This window comes from Schistocerca piceifrons, chromosome 2, assembly GCF_021461385.2.
Source record: "Schistocerca piceifrons isolate TAMUIC-IGC-003096 chromosome 2, iqSchPice1.1, whole genome shotgun sequence".
In the NCBI taxonomy this organism is placed as follows: domain Eukaryota; kingdom Metazoa; phylum Arthropoda; class Insecta; order Orthoptera; family Acrididae; genus Schistocerca; species Schistocerca piceifrons.
Window position 1 is genome coordinate 753740771 of NC_060139.1, and position 27308 is coordinate 753768078.

Consider the following 27308-nt stretch of genomic DNA (forward strand, 5'->3'; position numbering starts at 1 on the left):
GAAAATCATCCTTTTTCACTTTTCACTAATGTGAAGGGCTATGGTTCTCATCAGGAACAAAGTTATTTATGTTACCCTTCAGAAGCACTGTTAAATATACAATTGCTTACTGGAACACAGGTGCACTTGTTGCAGTGGGTGGGCAACGGATCTCCTCGTCCAAAAAAAGCATCGTAGAGGTGGTGATAAACAAGGAAGTCTACCTGGAAATCCTAGCGTGCATGAGGGATGCTCGGACATAAAAGAGGCCTAACCTGTATGAAAACCTGACTTGGATGTTGCATCGTGACAATGCACAGGCTCATATGTCGATCCTTTTCCTCAGCTATCTAGCAACACATCACACTCTGCTGTGTCCTATCCACTGTATTCTGTGGATATAGCCCCACCAAACTTTTTCCTTCTTCCCAACCTTATACATTGAAAGGACAACATTTTCAAACCCAGAAGAGAGTCAGGACAATGCAACAAGATACCTGTACACTATCGCAGAAAATGCATTCCAGAAGGCTTTCCAAAAGTGGAAGAAATAATGGGAATGGTTTATTTACTGTAGAGTGGGCTATTATGACGGGGAAGTATTAAGATGTTGTACAATACACAACAAAGGTTTTATAGCATAAGTTCAGTTTCTTTTTCAACACATCTTGTTTACCTGTAGCTGGATCTACCTCGAGGATGATTCTTGACAGTGGCAATAGACAGTGACTTTTACAATTGTGTGCTTTAGCTGGGAGCTAAACACATATCTCTTCTTTGACATTAATTTACCTATGACAATATAATATTCAGAAATTATTTTTGTCATGGCTTGCTTGTAGACTATGATGAGGTTGGGTAGTGTTATACTCATTACTGAACATTTCAATACCTACCCATATTAGCTGTTTAAACAGCACACATTTTCTTCATATACTGGTTAACATGTTATTGCAATAAAATTAATAGCAGATCTAACTCTCAATGTTTAAACAATGTCCATTAAGCGATACATTTTTCTTTGACTGTAATGGCCATCTATCAACTGATCTTCCTGTTATAGCAGCAGATATACTGTCACTATTAGTCTTCTTCAGCTGACATTTGTCAATCACCATTAATTCTAGTTTAGTCTTCTGTTTTACTTACATAGTCATTACTAAAATTTGCTCTTTACACTTAATTTCTTTGCTTCATCAAGTGTAAAGAAAACATTTTGTAGCAGTATTGAAGGACTGCATCACACATATGTGTGTGTTGTCCACCATTCACCTATGATGTCTTGCTGGCCATACATCACATCACATTCTTAGTTCCAAGTGAGTAACGTCAGGATCCTTATCACTGCTGCAAAGCCGTGCTCTATGTCACTAACTAAAAAATGGGGCAAACAAATGTCAAAAACCATAGGAATTACTGCAAGCTCTCCATGAGACTTTACTGATTACAGTGAGCGTTCTGTCCTGTTACATAATGTAGTGTATCATATGGTTGTATATTCTAAAATGTATTTAAAATATGTACGAGTGTGCACTTCATGTGGCAGCAATACCTTAGCATCATGCAGCTGCCATCCAGAAAAGCTATATTACTTATCAATGTAGGGATTGCATGCTGCTTGTGGCATCCAGTCGCCGATTCCTTGCTTATCATAAAATGAGTGTAATATGGCTTAAGAGCTCTATCACCAACTCACTCATTATCTATCCCTCAAATTATTGTCAACTGACGATTGCTCATTTCATTCAGGTATGGCATGCTTTATGATACAAAAAAGTTATATCTTGCACGCATGTTCTCCTTGAACAACTGAAATTGAACCACTGTAATTGAACCACGACCTATAATTAAAAGATGAACTTTGGATCCTCTTATGTGATGTATGAAGTTAATTAAGAAGCCTTCAGCTACACAATTGTGATGTTAATTAATGAGCCTTCAGCTCTGTTTACAAGTACATTTTTAGTGTGACCATCATCATGCTCTTATCTTGTGTGTTTTAATAAAAACTAAATCCAATCATGTGATTGTTTTCCCAAGACAAGATAGAACCTGCATTTTCACTTATGAAGTCTGATAGCCAAATTATCAACTTTATTAGCATTTTAAACATTATCAGCACCAGAGAGTATGGGTGAGGTGAGGTGCATTGTAATAACAGCAGAATGCTGGGTCATCTGGTTACCAACATACAATCTTACAGATCCGTAACTTTGAACATTTAAAGTAGCCAGTCAAATTATATTTTGGTCTATCAGTACTGGTATTAAATTAAAACTTATTTTCATCTTTTCCTAGTTCCTTTCTTCAGCTTATGTTTTTCTCCTTTTACATTTTGTTTTTCACTGATAGTTTCCCTTTACTTTTGACACCGTTTCTGATTTTGTTTGCTATTTATAAACATTTCTTGACTAAGGTGTTGTCCAAGCTTTTTCACATTTTTTGACATCACCTCTCCACCTCTGACTTCTTTTCAGTTTGTAACCTTATCTCTGATCTATAAATTAATTTTACCACCAGCTCATCACTAGTACGGGATTTTATCATATATTTTGCTGTCCATTATGACGCACAACATTTTTTCATGAACACTGGGTGAATCTCTTGATGTGGGGTTGTCTCTAATTCTCTTCCTTGCACCAAATTTACATTTATATTTTCAAATCAGTTTTCAAATACATTTTCTTGTGAAGAAAAAGCTTGATACTGATGTCCGTTTCTATTTCTACATCGTACTGTGCTTTTTCTTGGTTAGGCAGTTGATAAGGTGACTCCTTTTACGTGTACAATCTATGTTTCTTTCTTCCATGTTTTTTGAGCTAATATAATGTCATGTTGAACCACAGTCAAGTCCACATCCAAAAGCAGAATCATCAATGAAGTACAGCACTTAGAAATGCAAGTTTATTATGAACACCAATGTACTGCCAGTGCAGAACTGAAATCCTGGACACATAATGTAGTTATTTATACAAATACACAATGTGATCAAAATAATCCAGACACCCCCAAAAACATACACTTTTCATATTAGGTGCATTGTGCTGACATTGTGAGAGAGCAGAATGGGGAGCTCTGCGGAATTCAAATGTGGTCAGATGATTGGATGACAAGTAACAATTTCTGCCGTACTGGATTGTACTTCCTCTTACACAATGCTCCATTTATTAACTGAATTTCTCCGTTAGTTGGTTCCTCCTCCTTCAAGGCACCTATTGTTTTCAGCAGTGCTGGATCTTCTCTCTGTTCAGCAGCGATGTCATCTAATGCAGCTTGTTGATGGTCCAAACAACTACAAAGCACATTTTTTTTTTCAGTTGTAGAGTAGTTTATTTTGGATTTTGGGAGTACTCTGGAAGTATAAGCTATCACATTTCCAGCAATTGCCTCAATTTGTATTAAGACAGCTTGTATCCCAAAACTGCCAGCATCAGTGTGGAGTACTGTCTCAGCACTCATGTCACACAATGCTCACATGTGCCTTTTATTTTCTCTGGATCGGACTGGACTACATTACCATCCATTAAGTGCCCCAAGATTTTTATCTCTTGGGTGATGACAAGGCACCTTTTCTCATTCAGGTAAGGACCTGCAGGGTAAACATGCTCCAACACAGTTTCCTGTTGCAGCTTAGAAATGTTCATCTAATGTCTGAAGGAGGCTGTCCATCACTCATTTTAAGGCGGCTGGAGCATTACACAGCCCAAACAGCATAAGTTTGAATGCATCAGGAATTATAAAGGCAGTCTTTTCCCAGTCAGCATCATCAACATTGATATGCCAGCTTGGCAGTCTTCATGTCCAAAGTTGAAAAAGATTTTGCTTCTGTCAAGCAGTTTAGGTTGAGATCAACGTGCAGCAATCAACATAAATCTTTCTTCATGTTTTTGATTGACTGTGTGTAGTTCACACAGAATCCCCATATGCTGCAGTTCTTCAGGAGGACTATAGGAGAGAACCACAGACACTCTGAAGGTTTGATAATTTTATCTTGTAGAATATTCTCCACTTTCTCCCCAGTTATCCATCATTCAGCTGGCGACACATTATATGAGCACTGGCTAATTGGCTGATGATCCCCAGTTGAGATACAGTGTTTTATCATGGGCTGTTTGGTCTCTCTTTTCCCCACTCCGGATCTGATGCAGAATGGCTATCACCACCATCTTGGTCACGCTAGATTTTACTGGTAGTTCGATAGTAGTTTCCTGCTCTATATTGTCTGTTGTGGTAGTGGGTGGAAGTCATGCAGGGTTCAATAGTGAATTTGGATTGAGTTTGAGTCTGAATGCTTGACTCAGTTTACTCCTACAGCCAACTGTGATCCACCCAGCTGCCCTCAAATCGCCTCCTGCCAACTTTCCAGAACTTTCTAACTCTAATCTTGCCCAACCATCACTCTCCAAATCCCTAAATGTGGAAACCAATCCCACATCTGCAGAATTACCCACAATTTACCACCTAAAAACTGATTCTAACATTATAAAACTACCTGCCAACTACAGCTCCACCACTGTGGTTATGGACTACAGGAATTACCTGGGGGAAGTACTCTGCCAGCTATCAGATACTTCCACCTACATATCCTGCCACAATGGCCCCATTCCCAGAAATCCAGCAGGATCTCCAGTCTCTCATCAAATCTTTAGGTTCATCCCAGAACCTCTTCCACCCAACTCACCCCCCATAACTGCCCACACACCTACCTTCTACATGCTTCCTGGAATTCATAAAACAAACCACCCAGAACACTCCTTTATTTATGGTTACTGTGCCTCCACATAGAGAACATCTGCCCAACACCCATGGCCTTACCACTATTCAACACTAACTTTCCCAAAGCCCAACTGACTCCAAACCTACAACTTTCTTTCTAGTCGCCATTACCAACTATACCATCACCCGCAATTACTTCTCCTTTGAAGGCATTACCTAAAACCAAATTCGTGGTAAGGCAATGAGTATGTCCATGGCACCATCCTATGCTAACCTATTCATGAACCATGTAGAGGAATCCTTCGTAATCTCCCAGAATACCAAACCTATCATCTGGTTCTGATTCACTGATAACATCTTTACAATTTGGACCAAGAAAGAGGACACCCAATCCAAATTCCTCCAGTACCTCTACACTTCCAGCCCTATTCGCTTCACCTTGTCTTCCTCAGCACAAGGGGCAACTTTCTCAATACTCTCATTCACCTCACCTCATTGATGGCTACATCAGTATCTTTGTCCACATTGAATCTACCAACCACCAAGAATACCTTCATTTTGACAGGTGCCACCTATTCCACACTAACAAGTATCTTCCATACAACCTAGCCACTCACAGTTGGGGCATCTGTAGTGACAAGCAATCTGCCTCCAAATATGGCAACAGTCTCACCGTGGCCTTCACAGACCAAAATTACCCACTCCACTTCGTCTGGATACAGATCTCTATCCTCCCTACCCCTCTCACAGTGGTATTCCATTGTTCACCAAACCTACACAGTATTCTCGTCCATCCCTACTCCAGCCGTGTTCCTAATCCTTGCCTCAGGTCTCATTTCTCTGTAACAGATATACATGCGAGGTCTGCCTACTATCAACTACTTCAGTTCTGTCACAGGCACCTCCTGCCCCACCAAAGTCAGGGTCATCGATGACAGCAGCCATGCGATCTACAAACATAGCTGCAATCACTGTCCTGCATTGTATGTGGGCACAACAACTAACAAGCTGCCAGTCCACACGAATGACAACCATCAGCCTGTGGCCAGAGGCCAACTGGACCACCCACTTGCTGAAAATGCTGCCCAACACAATGTGCACTGTTTCACAGAATGTGCCATTTGGATTCTTCCCACCTACACCAGCTTTTCCGAGTTGTGCACGTGCAAAATCTTGCTACATCTTATCCACTTTGTTAGTCCTTATCCTCTTACCTGTGCCCCTTACAGCGCGCGCGCACCCACCCACCCACCCACCCACCCACACCCACACCCACACCACACACACACACACACACACACACACACACACACACACACACACACACACCTTCTATCTCGCCAATACACCTACAAGCCCACTTCTCTCTTCACTAACCCCCCCCCCCCCCCCGTCCCCCCACACTCTTGTGATGCTGCACCTAGTAGCCCTATCCAGTCACCATCACGTCCCTGCACACTTCCACAGATAGCATCTTTCTGAACCTCTGCCCTGTTGCCCTTTCCCCTCCTCAACCCGTGCCACCTCCTTACCCTCACCACCCACCTCAGCTCAGCATATTGTTGCTCATGTAAAACTCAATCGGGCCTCAGCAGTCAGAGACAGTAGCAGTGTCTGTGCACAGGTTTGTGTGTGTGTGTGTGTGTGTGTTCTGAGGAAGGACTTTGTGCAAAATATTTTGTATTTCTAATATCCTTTTCACTGTGTGTTTCTGTGACTCAAGACCTCATATGTGAAATTTACTGTATTGTTTGTAACAAAACTATTAACAATATACTGCCAAATTTCTGCACCACTGTCACTATTTTAAGTTAATTTTCGGAAGGACTGCATTTACTAACAGAATATGTTTCTGACTAGTGTACTTCTGAATAGATGAAAGTTGAAAAGATGGTTAAGTTTATTAATAGTGAACATCTTGACCAACACAGTCTACATTCAACATAAGTGTTGAAATAGAGCTAGAATTTGGTAATCTAAGATTTCTGTCTCCACTGATGGCATATAGTGCTGTGAAATAGCAATCCATAATAACAGAACAGCTTGTGTATTATTATTATTATTATTATTATTGTTATTATTATTATCATTATCCAACAAATGAGATAGGATGGTACTGTCAAAGCTCCAAAACTATATCTTGAACAAGCAACTGTATGTTCAGTCTCGAAGTTTTCTAATTACCAGATTTGGACACTGTTGTATGCCGAACTTGTCCCACTACCCTCCCACAAATTGTTCAGGAAATATTCTCAAATTTTTCAATTACACATCACTTTTCAACACTGATGTAGCATACATGAACCCTGTCCGCAACAGAATTCTTTTGTGGCCACCACATACTTTCAGAATGAATTGTTCACTCTGCAATGGAGTGACCACTGTTTTGGAACATACTGCCAGATTAAAACTGTGTGCCACATCAGGGTTCAAGTCCCAGTCCAGCACACAGTTTTCATCTGCCAGAAAGTTTTAATATCTGTTTTGCTTTCAAAGGAAATGTTTATTTTTGAATCACAGAATAACATTTTCCTTTTGCTGTTGCAATTATACAATTTTCTCTACATTTTTCTAACCTATGCTTTTTTACTTTTTCCTTTACAGAACCATGATGTATGTACTTTCCAGTGATCCATAAAAATTATTTTGTGAAAAATCAGATGAGCTGAGGAGACAATTTTGGCATTAACAAGAATCCTAGTTCTATACATGAACATTATTCAAATACTAATTCATAAACTTCAATAATATATAAAACTACCAAACCTCGTTACAGGATTTTCAAAACTTTCAACCTCTTTCTTGATCTGCTTCAATCGCAGATAGTATTTTGTAAGTGAGTAGGTAACTTCTACAGGAACTTCTCCATCTTCTGTGAGTTCAGAGTCAAGAGATTCCATATTTTGTTTTATGTCTTTCGCTTCTTGCAAGAGGGACCGTAAGTATTCCCATTTCTCACGGCATATGGCATCGGACTGCATTACTTCAAGTCTGAAACAAAATATCCCTTTTGTTCTCATATGGTAAAGTAAAATGTTACAAAATGAAACAGAGATAGAAAGAAAAGTAACTTCACTAAGTGCCACTTTGAGGAAATTAACTAGGACAAACAGATATTTAACATCTCCAATTAGTTTTCTTGTAAGTTCAACTACTTTGTGTGCATCGAGGAGGAAAATTGAGTACAGGATTTTGACACTTGCTCATTGTTACGGCAATTGTGAAAGCTTTGTGGGGATTCATAAAAAATATAATTAATGGGCACAGGAAAACCATGATCAGTTTGAGTTAGTAATGATGGGAAAATACATGGTTACAAAATTTAATATACGACTCTGCTGTTAGCTGCTCTTCCATCATTCCTTTTAAAAACTACAGTGACGTGGGAACTAGTACTCCTACTAGCAACTAAATAAATGGTGGGCTATAATGAGAAGAGATTGCAATGTCACAAGCCACTTTACTGATGATAGTAATACACGAGACAAAAAAAATTCATGGGTGTACAGAAAATATATCACTCATATGAAGAATATACTCACAAAAGTGGAACTAATTACATTGGTCAACAGCATTTTTGTCACAAAAATGTGAATGGTATTTTTAGCTAAGTCATTAAAAATCAAAATCCATTTTTGTCTATTGAACTCCTACTGTATCTATAAAATAACTTGAAAATGCTGGGTGTTGGTTACTTTGGAATTGCTTGATTAGTTTGTTTTTAATTTTTGTGTGGATGTAACTGTTAGTAAACAATCAAAATATGTCCAGGGAATTCCACATGATCCTCAGTTCCAACATTCACTACCAGATTATGAAGGAGGTCGATGAGTCATGCTTATGTTGCATCGCACTGCGTCATGTTTGACGCATCAGTCTCAGTAGTGAGAGAGCCCTTACCTCGTGAAGTGAGTTGCTGTAGGTTCTTGAAGATTTGTGTTTACTGCAAATTCAGAAGAAGAAATGACCCATACCTATATAAATAACCCAAATTCTTTTTGTTATATCTATGGTGAGTTAACTATGAAATAGAAAAAAATGAAAACTTAATCTTGCGAAAAGCACTATCAACTTTATTCTGAGTGCGAGGTTGGTGACTGGACAAAAAAGGGCACTGCTGTTTGACCTGTGTTATACTCCTGATAGGCTGGTTAAAAGCATCATGCCACGTGTCCTTCAGTGCCCCCTGATTTGGAGAGAACCAAAGGATCACATAAAAGACTTATTTTTGTGTGACAAAGTAGCTAGAATCACCTCTAAAACAAAGAAAACTGTCAACATGTTACAGTTGTCGAACTACCTGCTGGACCTTATAAGTAAATGTTCCTGAGGCAAAGTATCACAGGAAGTCAGGAAGAATATATTATTAGATATGTTTATTCACATTTATTTACTCTTATGTTGATTAATTTGTGTACTGATACATGTTTTTGTTTTCCTATATAATACATAGGCTGATGTGATCATGTACAGAAACCAGTATCACTTGGAAACTGAGGCAGGTACAGAAATTCTGAAATTACATCTGGAATTACGGACAAAATATCTTCCAGAAACAGTGCGTTTTGTTTCTGTGACTGAAAAAAAAATTAATTGTTTGTTGAACAGTGAGTTATGGGTTATAGAAGATTTTCGATCAGGTATCCATGCAAGATGGACTGCAAGGTCAGAAGGAAGAATTTCTGACGAATATAAAGAACCAAAAATTACAAAGGATGATGTCCTCATTATGTATTAGTTGAATGTTCCAGCACAACAAGAAAAAGATTAATTAATTGTGACTTCCATGTTTTACATGAATCATTGTTTTGCACAAAAAATTAGACACACTTATTTTTTCTCTGAAGAGCATAAAAAACTGTTACAGGACTCTTAAAGAATTACAGTTTATCTCTCCATATTACAAGATTTCATCCCTCGCTTTCACACATCTGACTATTACTATCATCATCATCATTTAAGACTGATTATGCCTTTCAGCGTTCAGTCTGGAGCCTAGCCCCTTATAAAATTCCTCCATGATCCCCTGCTCAGTGCTAACATTGGTGCCTCTTCTGATGTTAAACCTATTACTTCAAAATCATTCTTAACCGAATCCAGGTACCTTCTCCTTGGTCTGCCCCGGCTCCTCCTACCCTCTACTGCTGAGCCCATGAGTCTCTTGGGTAACCTTGCTTCTCCCATGCGTGTAACATGACCCCACCATCTAAGCCTGTTCACCCTGACTGCTACATCTATAGAGTTCATTCCCAGTTTTTCTTTGATATCCTCATTGTGGACACCCTCTTGCCATTGTTCCCATCTACTAGTACCTGCAATCATCCTAGCTACTTTCATATCCGTAACCTCAACCTTGTTGATAAGGTAACCTAAATCCACCCAGCTTTCGCTCCCATACAGCAAAGTTGGTCGAAAGATTGAATGGTGCACAGATAACTTAGTCTTGGTACTGACTTCCTTCTTGCAGAAGAGAGTAGATTGTAGCTGAGCGCTCACTGCATTAGCTTTGCTACACCTCGCTTCCAGTTCTTTCTCTATGTTGCCATCCTGTGAGAATATCCATCCTAAGTACTTGAAAACGTCCACCTGTTCTAACTTTGTTCCTCCTATTTGGCACTCAATCCGTTTATATTTCTTTCCCACTGACATTACTTTCATTTTGGAGATGCTAATCTTCATACCATAGTCCTTACATTTCTGATCTAGCTCTGAAATATTACTTTGCAAACTTTCAATCGAATCTGCCATCACAACTAAGTCATCCGCATATGCAAGACTGCTTATTTTGTGTTCACATATCTTAATCTCACCCAGCCAGTCTATTGTTTTCAACATATGATCCATAAATAATATGAACAACAGTGGAGACAGGTTGCAGCCTTGTCTTACCTCTGAAACTTCTCTGAACCTACTCTGAACCATGAACTCAATTTACAGTCAACTCTAGCTGCTGCCTGACTATGTGTGTAAAGACCTTTAATTGCTTGCAAAAGTTTGCCTCCTATTCCATAATCTCGTAGAATAGACAATATCTTCCTCCTAGGAACCTGGTCATATGCCTTTTCTAGATCTATAAAGCATAGATACAATTCCCTGTTCCACTCAAAACACTTCTCCATTATTTGCCGTAAGCTAAAGATTTGGTCCTGACAACCTCTAAGAGGCCTAAATACACGCTGATTTTCATCCAATTTGTCCTCAACTAAACTCGCACTTTCCTTTCAACAATACCTGAGAGGATTTTACCCACAACACTGATTAAAGAGATACCTCTGTAGTTGTTACAATCTTTTCTGTTTCCATGTTCAAAGATTGGTGTGATTACTGCTTTCGTCCAGTCTGATGGAACCCGTCCCGATTCCCACGCCATTTTAATTATCCTGTGTAGCCATTTAAGACCTGACATTCCACTGTATTTGATGAGTTCTGACTTAATTTCATCCACCCCAGCTGATTTATTGCACTGCAATCTATTGACCATTCTCTCCACTTCCTCAAATGTGATCCTATTTGCATCATCATTCCTATCCCATTGTACATTGAAATCTGAAACATTACTGATCGTATTTGCACCTACATTGAGCAACTCTTCAAAATATTCCCTCCATCTGCCCAAGGCATCCACAGGATTCACCAGCAGTTTTCCTGACTTGTCCAAAATACTTGTCATTTCCTTTTTACCTCCCTTGCGAAGACTGCTAATTACACTCCAGAATGGTTTTCCAGCAGCTTGACTGAAAGTCTCCAACCTGTTTTCAGTCTTCCCAAGATTTCTTCTAGGATGCTGCAATTATCTGTTGGGCTTTGTTTCTTTCTTCAACATAACTTTCTCTGTCTACCTGAGTTCTAGTATGTAGCCATTTTTTATACGCCTTCTTTTTCCTTTTATAGGCTGCCTTGACTGTGTCATTCCAACAAGCAGTTTGCTTCCTCCCACTTTTACAAACTACTGTTCCAAGACACTCTTTAGCCACTTCTAGTACTGTGTCCCTGTACCTTGTCCATTCCTTTTCCAATGACTGTAATTGACTACATTCAACTAACTGGTACCTTTCTGAGATCACTGTTATGTACTTGTGCCTGATTTCCTTGTCCTGAAGTTTCTCCACTCCTATCCTCCTACATATGGACCTGACCTCCTGCACTTTCGGCCTCACAATCCCAATTTCACTGCAGATTAAATAATGATCAGTGTCATCAAAGAATCCCCTGAATACACGTGTGTCCCTCACAGCCTTCCTGAATTCCTGATCTGTTATTATATAGTCAATGACAGATCTGGTTCCCCTGCCTTCCCAAGTATACCGGTGAATGTTCTTATGTTTAAAAAAGGAGTTTGTGATTACTAAGCCCATACTGGCACAGAAACCCAAGAGTTGTTTCCCGTTTCTGTTGGCCTCCATATCCTCTCCAAATTTACCGATAACCTTTTCATACCCTTCTGTTAGATTTCCAATCCTGGCATTAAAATCACCCATGAGCAGAACACTGTCCTTGTCCTTTACTCTAACAACTACATCACTGAGTGCCTCATAAAAACTATCCATCTTATCTTGATCTGTCCCTTCACAATGCGAATATACTGACACAATCCTAATTTTCTTGCTAGACACTGTCAAATCTATCCGCATCAGTCGTTCGTTTATATACCTTATAGCAACTACGCTGGGTTCCATTTCTTTCCTGATGTAAAGCCCTACACCCCATTGTGCTATTCCTGCTTTGACTCCTGACAGGTAGACCTTGTATTCTCCCACTTCCTCTTCTTTCTCACCCCTTGCCCGAATGTCACTAACAACTAAAACGTCCAGCCCCATCTTACTTGCAGCCTCTGCCAGCTCTACCTTCTTCCCAGAGTAGCCCCCATTGATATTAATAGCTCCCCATCTCATTACCATTTGTTTGCCAAGTCGTATCTTAGGAGTCCCTGGTTTGTCAGTTAGAGGTGGGACTCCGTCACCTCCAAAGGTCCGAGGCTTTTTGCTCTGATTGTTGCCAGCATCATATTTAAAGTACCAGGGAAGCAGGTTGCTAGCCTTACTTGCCCCGAGTCCCATTGAGTTTTACCCCTAACGGTTGAGGGACTAACCGGTGGATTTGGCAGTCTTTGCCGTATGAGCACAAAGGTGACCACGACTCAGAATATGTCCGAGGTGCCCAGCCTTATTCCAAAGTAACTGGTATCCCGACTGTCGGGACCACTTACTTGGCCACTCATACGTTGCTCGTGGTTCATGAACTAGGACATGACTACAGGAACCCACACCATGAACCACGACTATTACTGTATATGATAAAAATTACTGACCCTCAGTATACAGTCCATCAATACGCACAACTATTTCCTCAGTCGCATATTATATTCTTTCCAAGAGTTACCCATTCTTTCCAGCCACACAGAGTGTTTACTGATTTACAGTTTCTAGTATTCTATGTCTATGTAGCAACAGCACAAGAATTGAAGTAAGTTGATGCACATGGTGCTTTACTTCACTTTTAATTGCTCGGAATGCACAATCAGGTCATGTAATAAAGTTTTGGAGAAGTAAGGCTCTCAGGTTTCTGACTTTGCTTTGTCCGCAGGTGAAAACAAGACATAAACGAAAAGTAAGGTACTGTCAATGGTGATTGTATATTTTACATTGAGCACTCACAGACATTGAACGGGCATAATAGGAACTAGCTGGACTTTATTCACCATACACTCATTGGCAGATATGTAATTTAGTTGCTCTAGTTTGATAGTACTGAGTGATTAAAGGAGTGCTCTTCCTGTGCCTGACCAACAGGGGTGGGAGCATGTTACACGTATATGGATATAGGGCCTGTGTGACCTGTCTTGGGACAAGGTTGAGACAGTAGTTTAACACAAATACTGCAAAAGTTCACATTACTAACTCTCCAGGCTACTATGTCCCAGAAGACTATATCATAATAGTCCTGATACATTTGGTTTCAGGCTGTAAAGGCCTTGGCGAGGTCTTCAGCATACTTCAAGAATAGCTGTTTGCTTGGAATGAAGCATACCCTCCCCATTCCTTCCAAAGTGGATTTTGCAAACCACCAATCACAGCTCGAAAACAACTAACATTCATAATTGTACTACCAGAAGGAGAAATGATTTCCTTTATCTCTGACTCAACTTTAATGTAGCACAGAAAGGAATGAGGTATCAAACAACAGAAATCTCCCATCACCTACCCAGGGATGCAAATAATTTAGTAGATAATAAAATTAACTTCAAAAACACAAACTGAAATTATATTTGCTTCACTACTCTATGAGGGTGTTACAGACCAGGGAAAGGAGTGAGTTTGAGTCTAATGTTGAGGGTTGCATACCTTAGAAATCAATGTGCTGCTGTTAGGTCACTACTATACTGGCTGCTTCATTCGCACTGTAGTTATGTGAGTATGACGAGTCTGAGAACAATGGCACTGCAATTGCTTCCCACTCGTTAACTTGTTCTATCTTACTGAAGGTGCACACGTGTAAGGCAAATTGTGACTTAGTAAGGAAGTTGAGTGCATGATCTTGCTGTTGTAAGGTGGCATGGACAGGGCAAACAACATGATTACTGGTACCAGGTGGCCTGTAACTATCCTGTGTTTTGCCAGGCTGTGGAGGTTGCAGGCTGTGGATGGTGCAAGACAAAAATTAAGTGTTGTAGTGTACACAACTGCAAATGTGCTGCAATACAGGAAGAGTGATGTCTGGAAAAAGTTCAGTGTTGTAGTCCACTCTTCAGACAAAAAAATCTACAAAGTTTGTTCACTGCAAATAAAATAGTTGTATTTTCACACTATCACGAGAAAAAATATTTGCTCCAGTGAATGAATACAGGGTACAGAACAATGTCATTCTTATGTCCTGCAACCAAAAAGCATGCTACTTGCTCATTCTTTAGTCTTTTGTCAGCTAATAGAAAGTTGTGTCGCTTATAATTCTTTCCACAAACTTTTTCAATTTTTTTAAAAATTATTAATCACCATTCAGAGAATGCACTTCATCCCTGTTTCCTTGGTACTGTCATCATGTGCTTGGTAACATCTCGGAAGTTTATGTTAATGTAATTGTCAAACATTCTCTGAATAGAGAATAAGTATTAAAAAAAAATAGTATTCCTTAAAAAAGTTTTACACACACACACACACACACACACACACACACACACACACACACACATTTACACAGATATATATTCACTTACACATATACAGGGTGATTCAGCTGTCCTCACCACTGTTATGTTACGCCAACCACAATGTCATAGATGCCCTTCATAATCCACGTGTGAGATTTTCATATTCCCTCACTCACTACTTGCATGCTATTAGTTACAAGTAATAAATGAACAGGACTTTTTTGTACAAAATTCAATGTAGGCCTAGTTAAATTTTGTACTATGAAACATTTTCACTGGAGGCTACAGTTTTCGTGTTATTCAAGGAAAATGTACAAAAGTGATCTTCATATGCACCTCCACCCCACACTCATCCCTCACCAGCCAGGATTTCTAATACGTTGTTTGTGGCACTCCCTCCTACTACTGTACAAAAAATTTTTTAACTCAAGAACTATGGTATTCCCAATATTCAACCTTTTTCGGTCTCAACTGATTGGGCTGTTACACCACCAGCATAGTTTGCTACTTCGTTAACATCAATTTTTAATGTTACCGTGAGGACCATGATCAAAAAATTACTTTTGTGAATGTCAGACTAAAGCTTATTACATTGACAGTTCAATCAAAATTTAACGTTTAGAAGCACAGTAGTTCTATAGGGGTCAGGTCAAATGTATATAATGATGTAAATGTTAACTTTCTGCTGTTAAAATTCACAAAAGTGTTAGGCAAAATTTACACAAATGTTAGTTTTATGATTTATAAGTACACGACTAATTGATGATATAACTAGGCCAGTCAATGAACATCAAAAAGGGTCAAATGTGGGAAATAATACGTGCAGCCGCAAACGTTTGTACAGTGGTAGGAGGGAGTGCTGTGAACAACATACTACAAACACTAATTCTGTGTGTGTGTGTGTGTGTGTGTGTGTGTGTGTGTGTGTGTGTGTGTATTTGTGGGGGCTTGAAGGTCACTTTTGTATATTCTTCTCCAAGAACTCAAAAACTGTGGCATCTGGTGAAAATGTATTTGAGTACAAAATCGAACTACATTACATTTTCTATACAAAGGTCCTCTTCATTTTTTTCTGTAGGACTAATAATTTGCACATAGCGAGTGGGAGATACAGAAATCTCATGCGGGGCTTATGAAAGATGAAGGCCTGCTATAACATTGCTGGATGCTTGAAATGACAGTGGTAGGGGCAGCTGACAACCCCCCCCCCCCCCCCCCCCCCATACACAAAAAAACTACCACTGCCACAAAAAGTGACAACTAAAAACTATACCCTGGATCCATCAGGTCAAAAAGGATTTAGAAAAGGCTCATGTAAGTCCATCAAACCTTTAAACAAAAACTCAGAGGCAAAAAATTAGCAAATGGGAAGTACTGCAGGAGTGTAGTCAGTGTTTGGCCAGGACCAACAGGACTGAAAAAAGAAAATGAATCCAACAAGAAAAAATGAGAGCTGCTTAGAAACACCAAAGACTGAAACATAATAGCTTTGCACAACATCAAATCACACCTAATAATACTAACATAATAATTAAAATAATAATAATAATAATAATAATAATAATAACTTATAAACAGAAAAATATTTACTACTAACTAGTCAAGTCATTGTACTGGTATGTAATCATCATTATGCTCAACAATTGCTAATGTAGCACCACAGCCTCGAGTCCTCTGTTATACTTGCAAACTCATGTGCTCACTCTCATTTCTATGATGGTAGAGTTCATCTGCATCCGACACAAGAAAAGTAACGAGTTTACAGTTATGAATAGGCAGGGGCGAAGACTTACGAGTTGAGTCTCCAAGCGCATGGAGATGGGGATTTTGGAGATGACAGTGTAGGACCCGCTGGTGAGTTTAAAGTTAGTATATGAAGTTCATTTCCAATTTCTAGTGTGTGTCGTTTCCACATTCTAGAAAGGTCACAATTATGATCTGCAGAACAAATGTACAGCTAAATAACTTATTATTCTAGTCCGGTCACTGGAATTCCTACCCCACTGAGGGTAGTGATGGGAACAACTGAATGAAATCCATTCGATTCATTTGGTTGTTGGGAAACAGGCGACTCATTCGGTTGTAGTTTTACATATCAGTTGAATTATTCATTCACTTTTTTGAGTGAAACCAGTCTGTGGGAGCAACCAATGAAAACAGTTGATCAGTTAGTCAGACCATTCATTCAATCATTCTTTCAAATGAACCAGTTTGTGGGAGCAACCAAATGGAAACAGTTAAGTCAGTCAGTTGTAACTTTGTGTCCATTGGATTATTATTCATTCTTTCTTTTCAAGTGAAAATAGTCAGTAGATTTTCTGTCAGTTGAACCATATATTCATTGTTTCAACTGAAACCATCTTTGTTCTAGATGACTCAGCTATCCAGTCATTCTTCTGAGTGAAATCAGCCAGTAGCATTTTCATTACTTGAACTAAAGCAGTGCTACATTATTCTGCCAGAGGGTAGTCCTACCCCCTAGTGTAAGTGAAGACATCTCAGAGGGTACACCAAATTTAAAATACGCATTGTACACAGTCAATTAATTATGTAGAAATGAGGACGACTTTTCTTTTCATCACTTAACCTTTAACTACACGGGTGGGGTCTCAGCAGACGCCACGCTACATTTTTGGTTTATAATTTCCATTGTTGGCGCACTACAGACTTGTCACTGTAGGTATTCTCAGTGTGCTGCTGACGCTTGCAACAGGTGGAAGTGTGCCGCACTCTCGCAACAGTAAGTTCCTGTTTTTCATTGTTGGGGTACCTGTAGACCCCACGCGTGCTTTTACATAGTATTTATTTACAACAGGCTAATACAGTAATTTCCTCTTATTTCAGTATATTTACAACAATGACTCACTTTCTTCGTGATGAGGATATTGCACGACTGTTGGAAGAAGGCACTGACTCAGAAGGTGAAGACACAGAACTAAATGACCCAGATGAAAATGATGTTGACATCAGTGATCATGATTTGAAACACAGTGAACACCTTTCTGGTTCAGAAATGGAGCTAAATGATGGCCCTTCTTCTAGTGAAGAGGACGAAGAAAGCTCAGCGAACTATTTTTACAGTAAGAACAGATTCAAATCGAGTAAATCTGCCCCACATTCATCTTGTGTACGACAGCACAATATTGTACAAGAAGGCGCGGGACTGAAAGGACCTGCTGCTTGTAAACGTGAAATGTCGCCTGTAGAGAGTTGGGAACTATTATTTACTGATGATGTGATTGAGACTATCGTGCACTGTACCAACAAAAAACTTGAGGACAAATATTCACCTCCATTATTACGGCCGTATTATGCCAACAACATTGATTGCTGTGAGTTACGAACTTACCTTGGATTACTTCTGTTTACATTGATATTCAAGTCAAATCATGAAAATGTTATACCGCTATGGGCGACTGATTTTACTGGAAGAGACATTTTTCGAGGTGTAATTGGGATAAACATATTTTTATTCATTCATTTCAATGTAAGCTTTGATGACATCAGCACTCACGAAGAAAGAAAATCTACAGATAAACTGGCTTTGATACGAGGAATTTTTGAACAGTTTATTAGCAATTGTAGCGTGAACTATTCTTGTTCAGAATATTTATGTGTTGATGAAATGTTGGTAAAATTTCAAGGAAGGTGCTCATTCAGAATGTTTATCAAAAGTAAACCTGGAAAATATGGCCTGAAAATGCAGTGTATTTGCGATGCGAAAACTCATTACTTGCATAATGCGTTTATATGCTCTGGAACACTGCTTACTCAAAGAAATATACTGTATATATATATATATATATATATATATATATATATATATATATATAAAATGAGAAATTCCTCATCAGTTTTTGCCTGATAAAAGAAGACCCACTGAATCATCATTATTTGGATTTGTTCGGGACAAGACCTTGGTATCATTCGTTCCAAAGAAGTATAAAAGTGTACTTTGATTTTATCCATATTGGATGAGAGGTCGTGGTTGTGAATGTCGATGTTAAAAAATATATCGGCTTAACCACTTGTTTATAGTGTAGAACACTAAGATCTTAGTGTTTTACACTATAAACAAGTGGTTTAGCCGATATATTTTTTAAAATATAAAAGTGTAGTTTTACTATCTTCCATGCATCACGAAGTGTCTGTAAATCAACAATCGAAGAAACCTGCAATTATAGACTTTTACAATGTGACTAAGGGAGGAGTTGATGCCTTGGATTTGAAATGCTCAAATTACTCTTGCTCACGTAGAACAAGAAGATGGCCGAACGCAATCTTTGCTGCAATGCTGAATATTTCTCTTGCTAACAGATATGTTCTTTGGGTCGGTTCTAATCCAAATAAAAAAGTCAGCAGAAGAGAATACACTGCAATGAGTCTTGTAAAGCCATACGTTTGCAGGAGATTAGAAAATAACTCAAAGCTGGCCAAAGATGTACGGGAAATTATGTGCTAATTGGTTGGCAGAGAACAAATGTTTTCAACACCTAATGCAGATGAGCTTCTAAAAAGCGAAGGTGTTATATTTACCCAAGTTCGAAAGATAAAAAGAGCTCTCTAACATGTAACACTTGCAAACAATGTATTTGTCAGCCCCATTCAAAGGCAATCAATTTTTGTTTGTCCTGTGAAGCCAAAGGAAACGAATGATTTTGTAGGCACATAATGTGGTGTCAATTTTTTTTTTGTCTTGTTAGTTTTTTCCGTTTTATAATTTTCATTTGATTTTACACTTCAGTTCTGCACAAAATAAGAAAAAGTTTAGTGAGAAGTTAGTATCTGTTGATTTTTATGCCATTTTAACTGAAATATACAAACAGAAAACCAAAATGACATGTTTTTGTAAATGGCTTAAAGTTTCTGATAAGACTGATTAATGTAAGCACAATAAACGACTGACATAATAAATACGTTGTCTTTTATTATGTAAATATAAAAATATCTAAGTTATTTCCAGCAATTACTTGTAAGCACACTTACACTGTTGGGGCACTTCTAGACCCCACATGTGACTGTATGTTACCAGAAACAGAGCGTGTATTTGAAGGTTAAAACTAATTCACATATTGTTGTGGATTAAGTTGTACCAGGTGTCATTAACGGTTAATCAATTAAGGTGATTTATCGCCGGGGTAGACCTGTCGCCATTTAGATTGCCAATCCCAGACAAAAACTTCAAAAACACCAGACATCTGGGTCAAATTGGATTAGTTTTCCAGCCACACACTGTTTGTAGATGATAAGTTTACCACAGGGAGCATTATATAGACATTCACATTCAAACACAGTACTCGTTTGCAGTAAGGAATATGAACATAAACTAAGTAAGTTTTAATTCAGTTTCTTGAGTAGAGAGCAAATGACATTTAGTTGCCTGGCAGGCGGGTTAGCATTGCAGTGCATGTGATCGCTAATCGTCAACAGCGTTTCATTGTCTCAATAAATAAGTATGAAATGGGGAGAGGTAGAAACATCGGGTTTGTGACATATTCCTACACACCTAGGGCTCTAGCAGCTGCTTAACAGAGTTCAGTGTGTTGAAGTGACCACATTTTCTAGAAGAAGTTGGGAAATAAAAAAAAGTTTGATACTGCAAAGAAAGCCTTTACTAAATGTAATGAACGCAAACTATCATTTTATTTTGTTCCAAAAAGTACATTAATTTATGTTTTATTATTTTTATATGAAGGAGTGTGAACATACAGTATTTATCACTGCTGTAAATTTTTTTCAATGTGTCTGACTTCTTCAACAGCATATGAAAACATTCAACTCAAATTTCATCGTAATTCACTCATCACCAACATTGCTTTTGTAGTTTCTACAACAGACTTTGTTCTGTAACTGCTCCATAAATTACTTACTTGGGAAAATACCTTTTCAGTTAAAGCATACCAATACACGTGAAATGAACCTCTAATTTGGGATAAACTGCTTCATAATTTTTAAATTTGTAACAAATAGGTGCCTTGAATTACTTTGAAAAACTTCGAGACAGAGATAAAAATCTTGATTGTCATGAAAGGTGGAAGATGGAACGGGTGGGGGGTTGGTATGGTCTCCTTGCACATGTGCGCCATCTGCAGCACAAAGGATATCTAAGCGAATTTCCAATATTATGTCTGGCCTATCAAGTGCTCATTAGTGTTTGCTGTTGCTGCTCTGATGTGAGCTCACAGTTCCTGCAGGTCCCACCCAAAGAAAAAAAAATGTTCCTAATGGAGTCTTGCAGCACGTGGGTATCAGATCTGGTCATACCAACCATTCTACATACTGTGCCAGCTGTTGTGGATGACCAATCAATAACTAACAAAGGGGGGAAAACAGCTTTAGGTGTGTGTGAGCATCATGCCACAAACTGCACAGTTCTACCTATTCCCGTTTCTGAAATACACCTGATCAAAATTGTAAAGAACATTTTGGAACATCCTGTATGTGTAAGCAAGCTTGCCTCTGGGTTTTTAATGGACTAAAACAAATAAACTACCTAGGGCCCAATACCGATTTAACGTATTTTAACTGAGGTTTATTACAATCTATTAATTTCCAATCAACTGAATTTCCCCAGGTATGAAAAAAGGTCAGAGTTTACCCCAGACAGTTGTATTAAAATTTCTACAGCATGCCACTGGATGCACTCAACACTAGAACCAATCCAGAGGAACCCAATGTTCCAAAATTATAAATTTACATTAAGCTAATTAACCAAAAATATTTGCACTCATTTTAACTGTTATATCCTAGCCAGTAATGCCACCCGAGCCCGCTGCCAAAAGGTTGGCAGCATCAAAGTCCGGACGCCGTCCGCATAAGCAGCACCAGTAAGACAGGAAATCGCCGCAAGTCTGCGCGCGCCACCGCTGGCTTCTGGTTTCTTAAGCGCTGGAGTCGCGAGCGCTAGGACAGTTCTGTATTCGCCGCTCAGTTGTATACTCGCCACTGAATTGTGTACTTGCTAGTCAGTTGTGTGTTCATCGCAGCAGAGTTATTATTTGTCGTCAGCCGACGCTGACCTAGCCGCTCCGACTCGAACTAGACAGATTTCTGTAGACACGGAGTTCACCACTGTGTTTCTGTATCTTCGTTAATAAAGATAAGTACCGACTTTTATTTAATCAGAGTGTTTGGGTTTTCATCTTTCTGTTCACTGTTCCAGCGGACCGGTCGGCCCGCTATTAAAAGTGTGGCGGTGACTTCGTAAGCCGTTTCTACCGCGAATTGTTTGTCGCTACGAACACCGCCACAAAATTAACATTGAGCAAATACACTCAAAATGTATCTGAACATGGGTACAAGATATTATAATGTAATTAAAATGGGCAACTTTATGGTATTATTTTAAAAATGTGTCTGCTCACTGTGTGCAAGACTTGTGAATGTGAGAGCCATCTCAGGTCAATTCCCTGTTGCTTTGAATTGCTTCTGCCAGCCAGCCTGAGTGTGGTGTTTTACTCTGTTCCTCCACATTCGTCTAGGTGAATGCTGAGGTCATTAACCATTTCAACCTCATGTACATGTTACAGAAACGCTTACAACATGAAAAATATATCTATGTATTAACACTATTAGGCAGACACATTTTGACGCAAATACTACCTTTAGAGGTAACCTTGGATTACATAGTCAAGACAATTGTGTTTTGAATGTTGTAATAAGCTGCAAAGTTGGAAATTTATGAATTTACTTTGTTCATATGTACTGCTTAAATAGAAACAATATTGCAAGTGTTCTAATGTACTGAAAGCTTAAGCATTACATAAATATATGTATACATGGATCAGAGTTTTTATATAATGGAAGAAATCACATGAGTGAGTAAGATGTGATTCTCAAGATAAATACAATGTGATATTCAATATCTGCAAGGATGATTCATATTATGAACTATATTAAGCAAAGAAATTCAAAGGAAATTAGTGCATGACAACAAATATTTTCCGGGAAGAAATCTTTCCACATGTGACAGTCATCATCATCATCCTCATCATCATTTAATACTGATTATGCCTTTCAGCTTTCATTCTGGAGTATAGTCCTCCTTATAAAATTCCTCCATGATCCCCTATTCAGTGCTAACATTGGTGCCTCTTCTGATGTTAAGCCTATTACTTCAAAATCATTCTTAACCGAATCCAGGTACCTTCTCCTTGGTCTACCCTGACTCCTCCTACCCTCTACTGCTGAACCCGTGAGTTGCTTGGGTAACCTTGCTTCTCTCATGTGTGTAACATGACTCCACCATCTAAGCCTGTTCGCCCTGACTGCTACATCTATAGAGTTCATTCCCAGTTTTTCTTTGATTTCCTCATTGTGGACACCCTTCTGCCTTTGTTCCCATCTACTAGCTACTTTCATATCCGTAACCTCAACTTTATTTATAATGTAACCCGAATCCACCCAGCTTTCGCTCCCATACAACAAAGTTGGTCAAAAGCTTGAACGGTGCACAGATAACTTAGTCTTGGAACTGACTTCCTTCTTGCAGAAGAGAGTAGATCGTAGCTGAGCGCTCACTGCATTAGCTTTGCTACACCTCGCTTCCAGTTCATTCTCTATGTTGCCATCCTGTGAGAATATCCATCCTAAGTACTTGAAAACGTCCACCTGTTCTAACTTTGTTCCTCCTATTTGGCACTCAATCCGTTTATATTTCTTTCCCACTGACATTACTTTCATTTTGGAGATGCTAATCTTCATACCATAGTCCTTACATTTCTGATCTAGCTCTGAAATATTACTTTGCAAACTTTCAATCGAATCTGCCATCACAACTAAGTCATCCGCATATGCAAGACTGCTTACTTTGTGTTCACATATCTTAATCTCACCCAGCCAGTCTATTGTTTTCAACATATGATCCATAAATAATATGAACAACAGTGGAGACAGGTTGCAGCCTTGTCTTACCTCTGAAACTACTCTGAACCTACTCTGAACCATGAACTCAATTTACCGTCAACTCTAGCTGCTGCCTGACTATGTGTGTAAAGACCTTTAATTGCTTGCAAAAGTTTGCCTCCTATTCCATAATCTCGTAGAATAGACAATATCTTCCTCCTAGGAACCTGGTCATATGCCTTTTCTAGATCTATAAAGCATAGATACAATTCCCTGTTCCACTCAAAACACTTCTCCATTATTTGCCGTAAGCTAAAGATCTGGTCCTGACAACCTCTAAGAGGCCTAAATACACGCTGATTTTCATCCAATTTGTCCTCAACTAAACTCGCACTTTCCTTTCAACAATACCTGAGAGGATTTTACCCACAACACTGATTAAAGAGATACCTCTGTAGTTGTTACAATCTTTTCTGTTTCCATGTTCAAAGATTGGTGTGATTACTGCTTTCGTCCAGTCTGATGGAACCCGTCCCGATTCCCACGCCATTTTAATTATCCTGTGTAGCCATTTAAGACCTGACATTCCACTGTATTTGATGAGTTCTGACTTAATTTCATCCACCCCAGCTGCTTTATTGCACTGCAATCTATTGACCATTCTCTCCACTTCCTCAAATGTGATCCTATTTGCATCATCATTCCTATCCCATTGTACATTGAAATCTGAAACATTACTGATCGTATTTGCACCTACATTGAGCAACTCTTCAAAATATTCCCTCCATCTGCCCAAGGCATCCACAGGATACACCAGCAGTTTTCCTGACTTGTCCAAAATACCTGTCATTTCCTTCTTACCTCCCTTGCGAAGACTGCTAATTACACTCCAGAATGGTTTTCCAGCAGCTTGACCGAAAGTCTCCAACCTGTTTTCAGTCTTCCCAAGATTTCTTCTAGGATGCTGCAATTATCTGTTGGGCTTTGTTTCTTTCTTCAACATAACTTTCTCTGTCTACCTGAGTTCTAGTATGTAGCCATTTTTGATACGCCTTCTTTTTCCTTTTACAGGCTGCCTTGACTGTGTCATTCCACCAAGCTGTTTGCTTCATCCTACCTTTGCACACTACAGTTCCAAGTCATTCTTTAGCCACTTCTAGTACTGTGTCCCTGTACCTTGTCCATTCCTTTTCCAATGACTGTAATTGACTACATTCAACTAACTGGTACCTTTCTGAGATCACTGTTATGTACTTGTGCCTGATTTCCTTGTCCTGAAGTTTCTCCACTCCTATCCTCCTACATATGGACATGACCTGCTGCACTTTCGGCCTCACAATACCAATTTCACTGCAATTTAAATAGTGATAAGTGTCATCAAAGAATCCCCTGAATACATGTGTGTCCATCACAGCCTTCCTGAATTCCTGATCTGTTATTATATAGTCAATGACAGATCTGGTTACCCTGCCTTCCCAAGTATACCGGTGAACGTCCTTATGTTTAAAAAAGGAGTTTGTGATTACTAAGCCCATACTGGCACAGAAATCTAAGAGTTGTTTCCCATTCCTGTTGGCCTCCATATCCTCTCCAAATTTACCGATAACCTTTTCATACCCTTCTGTTCGATTTCCAATCCTGGCATTAAAATCACCCATGAGCACAACACTGTCCTTGTCCTTTACTCTAAAAACTACATCAATGAGTGGCAGTATACGCTGAAAATGCAACTGATCAATTCACCAATAACAAAAATTGTATTGTATGAGGTTTATGTTCCAGTCACCTCAGCATTTCCCGAAAAAGAATTATCAATGATGAGAGCTAACTGGTGGGAAGTGGGAGATAAAGATGCAATAAATTTAAATTAAAAATAATTATTTAAGTAAAAAACTTTAATAACACTTTTTAAAATTGACTATAACGTATTTAACAATTTCTCCTAAATTGGTGCTCGTCAATTTTTAATAGCTTTGACAAAGCATGCAAAATTTAAAATGGAAAATCTTGGACACAAGCAATACGTCATTGATGCACGACTATTTCGCCTATGTCACTATCAATTTTATTGCATTTCAAATGATGTGAACTTTTCTGCAATTTTTCTGAATGAGAGTTACACTCTACAATTGTTATTACTATTATATATAAAAACAAAGATGAGGTGACTTACCGAACAAAAGCGCTGGCAGGTCGATAGACACACAAACAAACACAAACATACACACAAAATTCAAGCTTTCGCAACAAACTGTTGCCTCATCAGGAAAGAGGGAAGGAGAGGGGAAGACGAAAGGAAGTGGGTTTTAAGGGAGAGGGTAAGGAGTCATTCCAATCCCGGGAGCGGAAAGACTTACCTTAGGGGGAAAAAAGGACAGGTATACACTCGCACACACGCACATATCCATCCACACATACAGACACAAGCAGACATATGTGCGTGTGTGCGAGTGTATACCTGTCCTTTTTTCCCCCTAAGGTAAGTCTTTCCGCTCCCGGGATTGGAATGACTCCTTACCCTCTCCCTTAAAACCCACTTCCTTTCGTCTTCCCCTCTCCTTCCCTCTTTCCTGATGAGGCAACAGTTTGTTGCGAAAGCTTGAATTTTGTGTGTATGTTTGTGTTTGTTTGTGTGTCTATCGACCTGCCAGCGCTTTTGTTCGGTAAGTCACCTCATCTTTGTTTTTATATATAATTTTTCCCACGTGGAATGTTTCCTTCCATTATATTGTTATTACTATGTGTGACATGTGCACCACATTTTCCAATTTCGGTTTTACAGTTATTGCCGCAGCTACTAAAAATTCACAAGCACAAATTTTCAGGATTGTCTGTATGTTGTTAGGAATCCCCCCCCCCCCAAAAAAAAAAAAACGCCATTGCCATGGACAGAGCTTGTGTAGTACTCATTTCTTCCACTAGGTGTGTACAGTGCAATTCATTGCCACCTCAGTGCCACCTGTGTTGTCGACCTGTCTTGTTCTTTTCATCTGAAGTGATTGATTTTGCTGGTACTGCTTTGTTCTTGGTTTGTTTTACCTGATGGCAGGTTTAAGTGAACAACGTGAAGGTCAGACAATCAATCAATCTTTTTATTGGAAGTTTTAAGAAGATTGTTTAACAGCATTTGTCAAAAAAGACCCAATTTGTAGCAGACAGGAGACTGGTTCTTCCACCACAACAACGCACCTGCACACACAGTCATCTCTGTTAAACGGTTTATGGCTAAAAATGTCATGATTCCGTTGCCTCTTGCACCTTACTCGCCTGACCTGGCTCCGTGTGATTTTTTCTTATTTCCACACATGAAAATGGCATGAAAGGCCACCAATGTCGCAACATGGAAGAAGTCAAGAAAAAGCAAGGGAGGAGCTGTCACCTATTCGGTACAAAAAATCTTTCGAACAGTGGAAGCACAGGTGGGACAAATGTATTATTTGTAATGGAGAGTATTTTGAAGAGGATAAGGTTGTTTTGGAAACAATTTGAAAATATATACCTTTTAAAATGTAATTCTGTTTTTTCGGCTATCCCTTATATTAAAAAGTTTGTTATTTAAACAGTTATTTTCTATTCTTTGTCTTGCGTGAAATTTTTCAACTGATTTCAAGCATTTTGCTAAGAT

General features: G+C 39.0%; 1 protein-coding gene across 1 annotated transcript in view; it reads right to left on the minus strand.

The window, feature by feature from the left end:
- LOC124777530 (protein nessun dorma-like) overlaps positions 1 to 27308 on the minus strand; it is a 196635-nt gene that overhangs the window by 47948 nt on the left and 121379 nt on the right. Inside the window, exon 4 of the mRNA XM_047252978.1 lies at positions 7462 to 7686. Coding sequence (XP_047108934.1) covers positions 7462 to 7686 — 225 coding nt within the window. The remainder of the gene's footprint in view (positions 1 to 7461; positions 7687 to 27308) is intronic.